Source organism: Protopterus annectens, chromosome 5.part1 (assembly GCF_019279795.1).
Source record: "Protopterus annectens isolate FY-2018-M chromosome 5.part1, PAN1.0, whole genome shotgun sequence".
In the NCBI taxonomy this organism is placed as follows: domain Eukaryota; kingdom Metazoa; phylum Chordata; order Ceratodontiformes; family Protopteridae; genus Protopterus; species Protopterus annectens.
Window position 1 is genome coordinate 633,826,620 of NC_056736.1, and position 12,969 is coordinate 633,839,588.

At 38.3% G+C, this 12,969-nt stretch overlaps 1 protein-coding gene across 3 annotated transcripts in view; it reads left to right on the top strand.

The window, feature by feature from the left end:
- KATNAL1 (katanin catalytic subunit A1 like 1) overlaps nt 1-12,969 on the top strand; it is a 928,864-nt gene that overhangs the window by 518,351 nt on the left and 397,544 nt on the right. For all 3 annotated transcript variants that reach the window (XM_044073252.1, XM_044073251.1, XM_044073253.1), the window contains one exon: nt 8,135-8,262. In XM_044073252.1, coding sequence (XP_043929187.1) covers nt 8,135-8,262 — 128 coding nt within the window. The remainder of the gene's footprint in view (nt 1-8,134; nt 8,263-12,969) is intronic.

Below are 12,969 nucleotides of genomic sequence, written 5' to 3' on the forward strand. Positions count from 1 at the left end.
GTATAAGTCGAGCTTACCATAACAAGAGATGCTTGAGTGATCACTGCTGCAGAAGCCTCTGCCTCCCTGCACCCTCCTTGTTTTTTGGTGTGTTTTTATGCCAGGGTGTGGACATTTATTTTTGTTATTCCTAACATTGCCCTATCAGGACTCAGCCGCCCTCTACTTGCTGGCAGGAAAACTCTGAAGGGCTTCACACACAAACTTGCCTTTTAGTCAGTTCATCTCAAGCTGCTTGACAGTTTGTGCATGTGAAAGATGCCTTGAAGCTTTGGAACCTGTTCGGCTGTTATATCCTTGGCAGGATATAACCTTTAGCTAAGGCTACTGCAGCAGTGATCATTCGAAACATCTCCTGTTATTTTAAGTTGAACTTACACAACTGTACTTCTAACAACCTACACGATTAGCACAAGTTGCAGTATATACTATAACAAACTATCAGTGAATAGTGAGGTTGGGTCCTGAAGCCTGCAATTTTGTAAATGTTTTGCTGAATAGTTCCACAATTTTTGGTAAATGTTTCCATAATTTTCTAGTGTCCCTGGTAATATGGTTTGATTTATACATACCGAAGGGGGCACTTTATTCAGTGATGCACTTGATAAGAGAAGAGTAGAATGGCAGGGTGACTTCTTTGAATTTTGAAGATATTTCCTTGGAAATTAACTGGATAGAAGGATTTCCTGATTATGGTTGAAACATGCTAATCGAATGCTGGTGGTGGTGGGGGATTGTATGAATGTGTATGTCTGAAGAGGTGTACCGTTTATAACATGTCCTGGAAAAAGCCTTTTTTGTCAAATGCCACAATGCTTCACTTTTTTTACACTTAATGTGTGACTGTTTCCAGTACACCAGGTATGTGCATATTCTAGCCCTACCTTGAGTTGTTTAATGTCAGTGGATAAGAAGGTAGCAGTGCCCAGCTTGCAGTCATCAGTAGATCGCTGTGGTAACCCACTATTTACAATTTTACACTCAGTGTACCAGCAAATTTCACTTTAATTTAGAGTGCTGATATCAGAGACAGTTTTCTTTGTCATCATTTAAGGCTTCTCATGATTTCATGCAATGGTTTGTAAGTCGCTTGGTTTTAGAAAATTTATATTTTAACACCCTTTATTGAATTATCACTTGTGACACAGGCAAACTTACATTTATATAATAGTAATCAAACTATATTAATAAGTTGACATTTGCAAACATTATACATTCCCTATATTGCAACATGACATAAATAATTCAATTCATGCATTCTCTTAAATCTCGTTCCTCCTCCAAAACATTTTTCTGCAGGCGTTGTTCCCACAGTTTCCATTCTTTCTGTGTAATTTACTCTTACTCTTACCCTCTTCTAAAGATCTCAACTCCTGTTCTTGTATCTGTTTACGGTATTCACTACTTCATGTATAGTTGGTTTTGATTTTGATTTCCATTTTCTAGTAATTGCTTTTTTGGCAACCACCAAAATTAAACTTAACAAGGCCTTATTATGTCTAGGGAATTAAAATTCTGTATCCAAGCTTAAAAAATAATTTCCTTAGTAATACTCATTTGCTTGCCAAGTATTCCTGACAGAGTACTCTGTAGGGAATTTTTGTAGTATGCCAACTCATTATACAGTGGATATAAAAAGTGTACACACCCCTGTTAAAATGCCAGGTTTTTGTGACATAAAAAATGAGACCAAAATAAATCATTTCAAAACTTTTCCCAACTTTAATGTGACCTATAACCTGTACAATTCAATTGAAAAACAAATCTCTTAGGGGAAAAATATAAAAAATAAAAAACATACAATAAGCTGGCTGCATAAGTGTGCACACTCTTAAATTAATACTTTGTTAAAGCACCTTTTGATTTAATTACAGCATGGCACATCTTGACTTGGCAATATTTGCCCACTCTTCCTTGCAAAAGTACTCCCAATCTGTCAGATTGCGAGGGCATCTCTTGTGCACAACCCTCTTCAGGTCACCCCACAGATTTTCTATTGGATTTAGGTCTGGGCTCTTGCTGGGTCATTCCAAAACTTTAATTTTCTTCTGGTGAAGCCATTCTTTTGTTGATTTGGATGTATGCTTGGGGTCATTGTCGTGTTGAAAGGTGAAATTCCTCTTCATCTTCAGCTTTTTAACAGATGCCTGAAGGTTTTGGGCCAAAAGTGACTGGTATTTGGAACTGTTCATAATTCCCTCCACTTTGACTAAAGCCCTAGTTCCAGCTGAAGAAAAGCAACCTCAAAGCATGATGCTGCCACCACCATGCTTCACTGTGGGGATTTTATTATTTTGGTGATGCGAAGTATTGTTTTTGCGCAAATGTACCTTTTGGAATTGTGGCCAAAAAGTTCAACCTTGGTCTCATCAGACCATAACACATTTTCCCCCATGCTTATGGGAGACTTGATGTATTGTTTTGTAAATTTTAGTTGGGCCTGCATGTTTTTCTGTGTAAGAAAGGGCTTCTGTCTTGCAACCCTACCCCATAGTCTAGACGGGTCCATATTATAACATCGAAGTCTTAAAACTTTGAATGTTATAATATCGAACCCTATGCAACAAACGCTGAAAATAGCGAAGCTACAGAATATTGAATATTTTCCTAGGGAAAGTATTTGGTGGGCCGTTTCTGCAGCTTCGCTATTTCCTCGACTATGGAGCGAAGGTTACGGACCGGGTAAGGTAAGTGTGCGAACAGATCAGGTTAAGGTGAGTGTGTGATAGTTAGGGACCTTAGGGTTAGGGAGTGGGTAAGGAGAGTGTTCGATAGGGACCTTAGGGCTAGGGAGCGTGTAAGGTGAGTGTGCGATAGGGACCTTAGTGTTAGGGAGCGGGTAAGGTGAGTGTGCGATAGGGACCTTAGGGTTAGGGAGTGGCTAAGGTGAGTGTGCGATAGTTAGGGACCTTAGGGTTAGGGAGCGGGTAAAGTGAGTTTGCGGTAGTTATGGACCTTAGGGTTAGGGTTGGGTTAAGGTAAGTGGATAGCTAGTAGTGTATGTATGGTTTAGTGTAGGGTTTTGTGAAGTGTATGTGTTTGGATTATTTATTTTGGTGTGCTTGTGTTGTGTGTATGTTTGTCAGAACAGCAAATTTTTTCCCTGGGAAAACATTCGCTATTCTGAGTGTTCAATGTTATAGTCTTTCAATCAAAATGGTTCGATATTATAACATTCAAAGTTTTAAGACTTCAATGTTATCATATAGACCCAGTCCAGACATATGGAGAATATGGGACATTGTTGCCACATGTAGTACACAACCAGTACTTGCCAGAAATTCCTGCAGCTCCTTCATTGTTGCTGTAGGTCTCTTGGCAGCCTCCCTGACCAGTTTTTATCTTGTCTTTTCATCAATTTTGTAGGAATGCCCAGTTCTTTGCAACGTCACTGGTCCCATATTTTCTCCACATTTTGATGACTGTCTTCACTGTGTTCCATGGTATATCCAATGCTGTGAAAATTTTTTTGTACCCTTCTCCTGACTGATACCTTTCAACAATGAGATCCCTTTGATGCTTTGTAAGCTCTCTGCGAACCATAGATTTTGCTGTAGCAGGCAACTGAGTAAATGTCAGGAAAATCCTACTAGGACAGTTGAACTTTATTTGGGGTTAATCGATGGCAGGTGTGTACCCAAGAAGACTGAATGCTGTAATTAAATCAGAAGGTGCTTCAGCAAAGTATTAGTTTAAGGGTGTGCACACTTATGCAACCAGCTTATTGTACGTTTTTTATTTTTTATATTTTTCCCCTAACAGATTTGTTTTTCAATTGAATTGTACAGGTTATAGGTCACATTAAAGGTGGGAAAAGTTTTGAAATGATTTATTGTGGTCTCATTTTTTTTTTATCTCAAAAACCTGGCATTTTAACAGTGGTGTGTACACTTTTTATATCCACTGTACTCTCGAAACATATTATCCCAGTTACCTCTTTCTTCCCCACCACACCTGCAACATTTGACATCTACCTGAAGAACAATTCCTTGGAGTCTGTTTCGGGTATAAAAGTATATATACGAACACTTCCAGGCAAAATTCCTAAATCTTCTACACTTTGTTGCATATTTGGGAGCCATACATATGTCTTCTCATTGTTTTTTGTGAATTGCATATCCAGTCTGTCTTCCCAGTCTTATCTGACCACTTCGGATTAATTCATGTAGTTGTTGTGCAGTATTTTATATGCTCTACTAATTATCCCTTTTCAACACCAGCTTCTGTTCTACATTCAGTAAAAACTCAAACAGTGCAGGTCTTTCATTTAGGATTCCCCTGTCCCTTTCTCTTTGTATATACTCTGATATCAGTCCCTGCTAGGGAAGGCAATCAATCCAAATGTCTTATTGGCCTTGTCCCTACCTTCCCTTCTCTAATTATTTGTTCCCAATACATTGGTTCCTTTGTCAGCTTCTTCCAGTAAATTCTACTCCCTTCTTGTCTATTCTTTGTACCCTTAATTGCCAACATCCCTATCTCCTTGAGTTTGGAATATAAGCCTTAACTGCATAGCTCTGAGGTACCCCATCAAATCAGGTAACCCCATAATCCCATTTCATAAAGGAGGTTCTTCTGTGGATCCATCACCATTCTATTGCCGCTGTCTAAAATATTAGAAAAATGCATTCACTGCCACTCTCGGATCACCTAACTAAGCCCAACATTGTATCTGCTATCCAGTATGGTTTTAGACCCTATCACACTACCACAGCTATTCTTAGTTTTACCAATACTGTAAACCTTAAATGAAGTGTAGATAATTTGGTCTCCTCTCTCTTTTTAGATATATCAAATGCTTTTGACACAGTCTCCCACCAAAAGCTACTATTCAACTCTTCTTTATATGCCTCTTCCAATTTGAACTCCCATGGTTCCAAAGCTACCTGTCTAACAGGGCACAAGCTGTCTGTAAAATGGAAACAATACCTCTCCCCCTTCCTACCAGTCTCTGTCGGTGTACCACAGGATTAAATTCTTGGCCCATTGTTATGTAACATCTTCAGCACTCCACAAATCCACCAAACATGCAATCATTGTTCAGTATGCAGATGATGCCCCTTTTATTTGCAGCACAGCAAATCTTCCACAGCTGTTTCAAATGATCCCATTTCTTCCACTGAGACTAATAAATGCCAAGAAAACGAAATTAATGTTTTTCATACCTAACATATACTAGCACAGATACAGTCTTTCAAAATTCTCAAAGCCAAAAACACCACTGTGGCAATGATCAACCATACAAAACTTTTTGGTACCACTGTAGATGAGAAACTGAAGTATGACCAACATATTTCTATAGTCATAAAAAACACCAAAAACTTGGTCTCCACTACAGTGCTAAATCTTTCCTCACTGACTCTTTCAGGAGGACCATACCATCAGCATATCTCTTCCCAACTGTTCTTTAAGCATTCCCCATTCTTACAAATTTACTTAACACATTTAAAAACAAACATGACTGTTGCTACAACAAAATTGCGAAATCCGCAGCAAGCCTTTCACATAGATTCAGCCACTGCCAGGTATTAAAATATCTGGGCTGACTAGAAGTACCTTACTGTCTAATCTGCAAGCAATTACTCACAGCTCACAAACTTTTATACAGTCCAGAGAACCGCAGAACAATTCCCTCCAGCTCTACTATCCACACAGAGATTTCCGCTCAACCAGAAAGTGCTTACTCAATGTCACCAAATCTAACACTATGCAGAAGAATGTTTATACTGAAATTATGTAGCAAAACTGTGGAACTCAGTCCTTCTTACCTGTAACAAGCCAAACAGTTTTAAGTAACCATAAGAAAACACCTAAATAATCCCTGGCTATGCTCCTGCTCTCACCCAGGATACATGCTCTAAAGCTGTACTCCTGTCAGTAAATCTTACTCTGCCTCCATCCCTACACTCTGCCTTTTCCTTCACAAACATCTCCCTTTCCTCCATACGATTTTATTTGTAAATATCTTCTTTTTCCTCACTGTATCATGCACAACTCCCCTCTGAACCTAGATTATCTTGCTCCTCCTTTTCTACCCTAATTTACCTCTTCTTAATGTTATTTCACCTTCTTCTTTTCCCCAGCTTTCTTTCACTACTCTCTTACCTCACTTCTCCCTTTTTTCTACCTTATAGGTTCATAGGTAGGTACTAGGCTATTGGCCCTTGGGCCTATGTAAGCCTAGCCAAAAAGGTACCCTGGTTTTCGCCACCCAAGAAAATTATTTTCCTGTGCACCTGTCGAGCAGAGCCACAGAGGTGATCCCTGGGGTGAATTTCCTATTTCCCATCCAGTCAAGATTTTTCTTGAAGAACACTCCGACTTACTCCCTCTATCAATCCCATATGACCCTCCTTAACATCACACAGCTCTGATGATATCTCTTGTTCATACTCTGTACAGTCTGACATAGCCCAACCTACTCCTGTTTTTCCCCCCTTTCTTATCAGTCGAACTCCTAGCTATATACTTCCGATCACAAATTATCCAATTCTGACTATCTAAATTGGCCTTACTCTTAATCCACTACAGTAGAGTCGATTATTCAAACTAATTGGGACTAAGGATAGTTCGGACAATCAGACTGTTTGGATAATCAAACATATAATTGAACCGGATAAAAAACTTCTAAAATCTTGTTTTTTCTGCACGCAGGGAATAAATACACTTTTCAACCATTCACCGATTCCAGTGGACAGTAAAAAAATATTTTTCACATATGGGCAGGCTATAAGCTCAAAAAACAAGCACACGTGAATACATATAATGTTTACATATTCAGACTTTATGATTTTCCCTACTCAAAAACTTTGGAAGGCTGGGTGGCCACGGTGGTGCAGCGATTAACATTGCCGCCTCACAGCAAGAGGTTCTCCATTTCGATCCTTGGCTGGGGTGCCTTCTGTGTGGAGTCTGCATGTCCTCCCTGTGGTTGCGTGAGTTTCTTCCGAGTGCTCTGGTTTCCTCCCACATCCTAAAGACATGCTGTAGGTGGATTGGATACACTAAATTGGCCCTAGGCGTGAGTGCGTGCATGTGTGCCTTCTGTGGAAGGTTGGGCGCCGGGCTGGCAACTCAACACCGTAAAACTCCACTGCCAATCATGAGTGGACAGTGATCCGCTGTGGCGACCCCTAACCGGAAAAAGCCGAAAGAAGAAGAAAAAATTTTGGAAGGTTGCATTCGGATAATTGATGTTTGGATAATCGACTTCCTACTGTACTATTATTTTGCTTATTTATTTTAACATGAAACACTAGCTTTCAGAGCTTGTAATACTTATCTAAGTACTTATTGCCTCCTTAAAGAATGATGCTCTAATTTATGGACATACCTATGAATATTGTTGGATTTTACTTGTTTGCAATCTAACCATTTTTGTTAATGCATGTGTGTGGAGCTTTTATGAATACTGTTACAATACTTGTTTGTAATGTAAGTGTTTTTGTTAACATATGCATGTGGAGCTTTTCTCCTCAGGCCTCTGCTGTAAAGGGGTTTTGCATAGCTTAGGCAGACTTTCCTGGTCAACAAAGGCAATAATTAAACACTAATACATAAATTACCTTGTTTTATTGAGATAATCAGCTAATGCACTTAATTATTTCACTCTTCCCCCAAATAAATTCCTATACCTCTTTATTAATCATCATCCACAACTTCTCTTCTGGTTGATAAAAACATGCCTGAGCTGTATATAAAACTACTGTGACTAAAAGCATTTTCATTGCTTGTATCTTATTATCCATATCCATAATTTATTACTTTTAGTTCTTAGAGAGTTAAGGCTGTTGCTTGGTAGAATTTTAGGATATACCAGATTAATCATTCATGCCTAATGCACTGATCTTACCCTGCCTAGATTGATGGCTACAGCATTCGTTGATAAGGCAGCTTTATCAGGACTGTGCTTTCTGCTGAAGCTGTTTTAAAAACTATCAAAGTGAGCATTATACAGGCAGAGGGAATATTGAGGACTGAAAGTGCTTAATATCATATTTGATCTTACCAAATTATAGAATCATACTTGCAAATAAAATCAAAACATTTTTTATTTTCTTCAGTCAAAACTATAATTGCTTCACGTTCCTATGTGAACAAGATTTGAACCTACTTTTCTTTTAACTTATTGCAGGGCAAAAAGAATCCTCAAGATGGAGGTGTTGAGGCTGAAGTAAAAAAATTTGATGGAGCAGGATATGATAAAGATTTGATTGAAGCTCTTGAAAGGGATATTGTGTCACGTAATCCAAGTATTCATTGGTATGAATGTTCATTTTACCTTGGCATTTAAAATAATTGTCCAAATACTATATTTATCTCTTTGGGAATTTGAAATGCTGGTACAGCGAGTGACTGAATCATTGGCTTTGTTTGGTTTACCACCTTGCATTGAAAAGAAAAAATAGTGCTCATTATAGTCAGTGGTCATGTTTAAAACTGCTTAGCAAACTGTTATACTAGTTTATAGTCCATTCTGTATGTCTAATAATAGAAAAAAGTGAAATATTGTCTTTACATTGATATAAATTCTGCTCATTATGCATGCTGACAAATTCATGTGCATTTTATTAGTGCCATAGCATTTGTCTTTTTTTAGCCTTGTCCCTTGTAAAACTTCTGATTTATGGTAAATCACAGAGGGTTACAGTCACTCAGTTTTGCCAGTCATTAAAGGTTTGTATTAGCATTCTTCAGAAAATGCATGTTGATGTCAAGCCTGTTGTTCTATTAACTTTCTAAGTGAATTAAACTATATTTAAAAATTGTTCTTAATCTTGGGCCTTTGTCCCCTGTATATTTTGACATTGTCCCTGATTCTTGAGCAAAGAGGCTGAAAGCTGTGATTTGTGTCGCTTTGCTCTCAGTAACATGTTTGTTAGTAATTTATTTATTCATACCACATAAAAGTCACTCAGTCCTGTAAAATGTTGAAATGCCCACATTCAGCTGCTGTTTGATGTTGTGACTCTGGTGTTTGTGAACATATGTAAAATGACAATAATCCTGATTTCCTGTAGTTATTTGTGCTTTTGTATGTGTTTGTGTGTTTTTAAACTGTGGTGAGCTGGTGCTTTGTTCTGGATTAATTTCTCTGCCTTGCACCCATTGTGTGCTGGAATGGGCTATGGCTTCTCTGTGGCCCTGAATTGGGCATAAGTTAATTTAAGCACACCCTAGGGATGTACAGTAGCAATACCTTCCCACCCCTTCTCCTCACAGATGGCCTGGGTATTGTGAAATGCAAAGGGTTTTCCTACTACATACATTTTTTTGTTAAGGTAGAAGTAGTACAGAAAAAAGAAGTTATGTGACAGCACATCCATCTGGGATCCAGCAGCCTCCCCTAAACTTCCCACCATAAGTACTGCAATCATGCAGAGTTGTTAAAGGCTAGGATGGGGTACAGGAGGGAATGAAAGCCCCCCCCCCCCTTGCTGGAAGCCGGCATTGCTAACAGTAATCAACAGAAATTGTAAGAAGTATTTTCATGTTACCATTCCTGTGGCTTTGGTGTTACAAATGCATACATTATTCATAACTAACAGTCTGAATTTACATAACTGTCAATTAGCAAGTGTCAGTCATTTGAAGACACACCTGCCTGCAAAATGGCATGGGATGCTTAAAATAAGTTACTCTTCGAAGTGGATTAAGTGAATAACTGGACAATGAATGACGTAGTAACCACAGTGTTACTGTGATGAGTAGTTTCTGTAGGGGTATGCAATGATAACTAAAGCTTGGTATGAATTAAATAATTAGTGCAAAGCAAATTCATTTTGATAGCCTATGGTCTGTCCTGGGTTCTTTAATAAGAGGTACTCCCAAATGTAATCCACTTTAGTATGTTTGCTCTTTTCATTAATGTTTGACAGGTGTAATATAATGAACATAAACATAAAGTGGTGTATAATGATAGTGTCAGTCGTAATCTTATTCAGGGAGGATTACTAATCATGCTGCCCACATCTGGTTGGTGTGTTGGTGTGCCAGTAATAAAAACATTGCTCCCCCCCCCCCACTTTAATAAAAGAGTAATAAGCCAATGGTTGTGATCGACTTATTACTGTGAAGTGTTTTTTTATTTATTCATTTTTTTATTTATTCATTCATTCATTCATTCATTCATTCATTTTTTTTGTTCTTCCCTTGAAGAGTTGGTGTGGTGCTAGTTAATAGTACTGGCAAAGGGTACTGGTTGAACCAGCCATGGTTTTGGAGAGGGTTAGATGATAGTCAAATAGTTAGAGACTGTAAAGAAGTAACTGTATTATGGCCAGTTGTATAAAAGAGTGGTGGCAGTAAGGGTTTGGAGATTATCCAGGAACATCATATGTACAGAGCTGGCAACTTAGTATGTAGGACTTTAGTTGAGTTTTAAATGATTTTAGGGAATGTTCTCATAGTATTGCTTGTGGTTTGGAGTTCCAGGATTTAATGAAGTGGTGAGAGAGCAATGATTTGCCAGCAGAATTGTTGGGTTTGGATACATGTAATAGGTATTTCTCTGACGAACTTAGTGGCATGGAAGGGTATATATGTGTGTGAAATTGGAGATGGGTGGACAGTTGCTAGGTTTATAGGCAATGTTGTGGATATGTGGAAGTTGTGAGTAGGTTAGATAATACGGGAATTCCAGCCACTGTATTTCCCTTAGGGTGGCACAGAGATGTGATCTATTTAGAAGGTTGGCAGCAAATTGTGCTATTTTGTAGTAACATTGCTCGAGTTTGTTTAGCAAAGTCACTTGGATGTTGTTAAACATGGGGACAGAATATGTTAAAGTTGGCAAGAGGAGAGAAGAGGCAATGTGTTTTCTTATAGTGTCTTACAGGAAGGTTTTGGCCCTACAGAGAGAATGTAGTTTCTGGTAATATTATTCCAATATATTTTGAATGTGTTTCACATTTTAGGTTCTCATCTATACAGATACTAAACAATTCAGTATACGTGACAAGTTAAATTTTTGTTTTGTTGGATGAGGTAACTGAGAAGGAGGTTTTGTTGATTCTAAGGTGTTTGGGAGTAAACAGGATTAGCGTGGCTTTACTTGGGTTTAGGAATAGCTGGGCAGATGCCCTGTTTCTATAGAAGAGAAGGACTCCTGTAAGTTCTTGTAGTTTGTTGATGTTTGTTGTGATACGGATAACTGTGGTGTCATCAGCATACTGTACTAGGGTTGCAGTTTTGCAAGCTTTATGTAAGTCATTGATGAAGATAAAGTGAATGGGTCCCAAGATTAATTCTTGTGGTATACCGACTTAGACAGGGAAGAAGGATGAGAAGTCTTCTTGCCAGCTGACAGCTTGAGCTCTATTTTAGAGGTAGCTGTGGAACCATGATATAGCAGTGGTGTCAAGTTCTAGGTTATGAAGTTTGTGTAGGACAATAGACCCATGGATAAATTAAGGAGGAGGGCAAAAACTAGGTTTTCATCATTCCTATTTGTGTCTACTGTATTGGTGAAACTAAGTAAAGTGGTAGAGGTCCTGCAGTGGGGACAGAAGCTGTGTTGAGATGAGAGGAGGTTATTTTGTGTGAGGTAATTTAAGAGTTGTGACTGGATTAATTTTTCGAGTATTTTTGATAGGGGGAGAGGATGGCAATGGACCTGTAGTTTGAGAGGTCAGTTGAATGTCATCCTGTGTAGAGGTGAAGAATGTAGCTTTTTTCCAGAGGGTAGGTACATACGCTTCACTAATGGAGTAATTTATTAGAATTGAGATGGGGTAGTCTATTGCTTCTGCAGCCATCTTAAGGTGCTCACTAGGTAGGTTGTTGACTAAGGCAGTGGGTTTCAATTTAAATAATAGATTTTTATGTAAGTAGTGGGGACTGGTTGGAAGTAGAAGTTATGAAGAAGAATGGCAGGTGGTGCTGCTGTCTTGTTTTTGGTATTAGGGGACTTTTGAAGTAGTGATGAAGCTGATTGAATGAAATGGGAGTTCAAATCATCAGCACAGTTGGTAGAGTTGATAGTGTTAAGTGTAGGAAATGGTTGAGTGGTGTGGGCTGGATTGAGCAGCTGGTTTATAGAGGGCCATTGTGTTATGCAGTTTTTATGTTGCAGGTCAGCATAGTATGTTTTTTTATCTAACTTAATTTAACTTTTAATTTGTTTTTTGAGTTTTCTTAACTTTTAGAGATTTGTTAGTGTTTCATTAGATAGCTATGTATTCCAGGCTCTACAACTAAATCTTATAAGGTGTTTTGTATTTTGAGACAACCAGAGGGAAGTTTTGGCCCTACCTTTTCTTTTTTTCTGAGTGGAGCAAGTTCATTTAGGATGTTCAAGAAAGTAGAATAAAAAGAGCTCCTGCGTCATCTAGTAGAATGTAATGTGAAGTTTTTAAATCTCGCTGTTTATTCTCACTGATGGGTTCGGAACCGATCCTCATCTCCGACACGGCTGATAGCAAAGCTCAAGGTTTGCCAGTAGCTCGAGACCAAGTCTCTTATCCCATGATGCACTGCTGGAGTTACCTCAGATCTAGTTTGCCACAGCACAGATCTTGGTGTTCCAGATAGCTCGGACCAATCTTATTGGATAGATTCATCTATTTGCAAGTTTTAAAAACTTTTTTCTTAACTTTCTTGTTAGGATAGTTTATATATATATATATATATATATATATATATATATATATATATATATATATATAGAATATAGATTTAGACTTGGATTTAGATAAGTGCCCTGTGTTGGCTTGTTTTTTTTCTATAAAGTTGGCCTAGTAGTTGGCCTGGCATTTAACCAAATTCTTAACAGTAGTTTGTTAGATAGTTTCTTGAGTGTGTTTTTTCTGTTGTTTAAATTTGTGTAATCTTAAAACAGAGATGTCTGATGAGAAAGAGAAGCCACATCCTAAATCTGGCTTCAAAAAATGTCCAGATTGTGGACAAAAAATGTCAATCACTGACGGGCATGTTCAGTGTGTTTATTGTCTGGGGGCTTTACACCTCCAA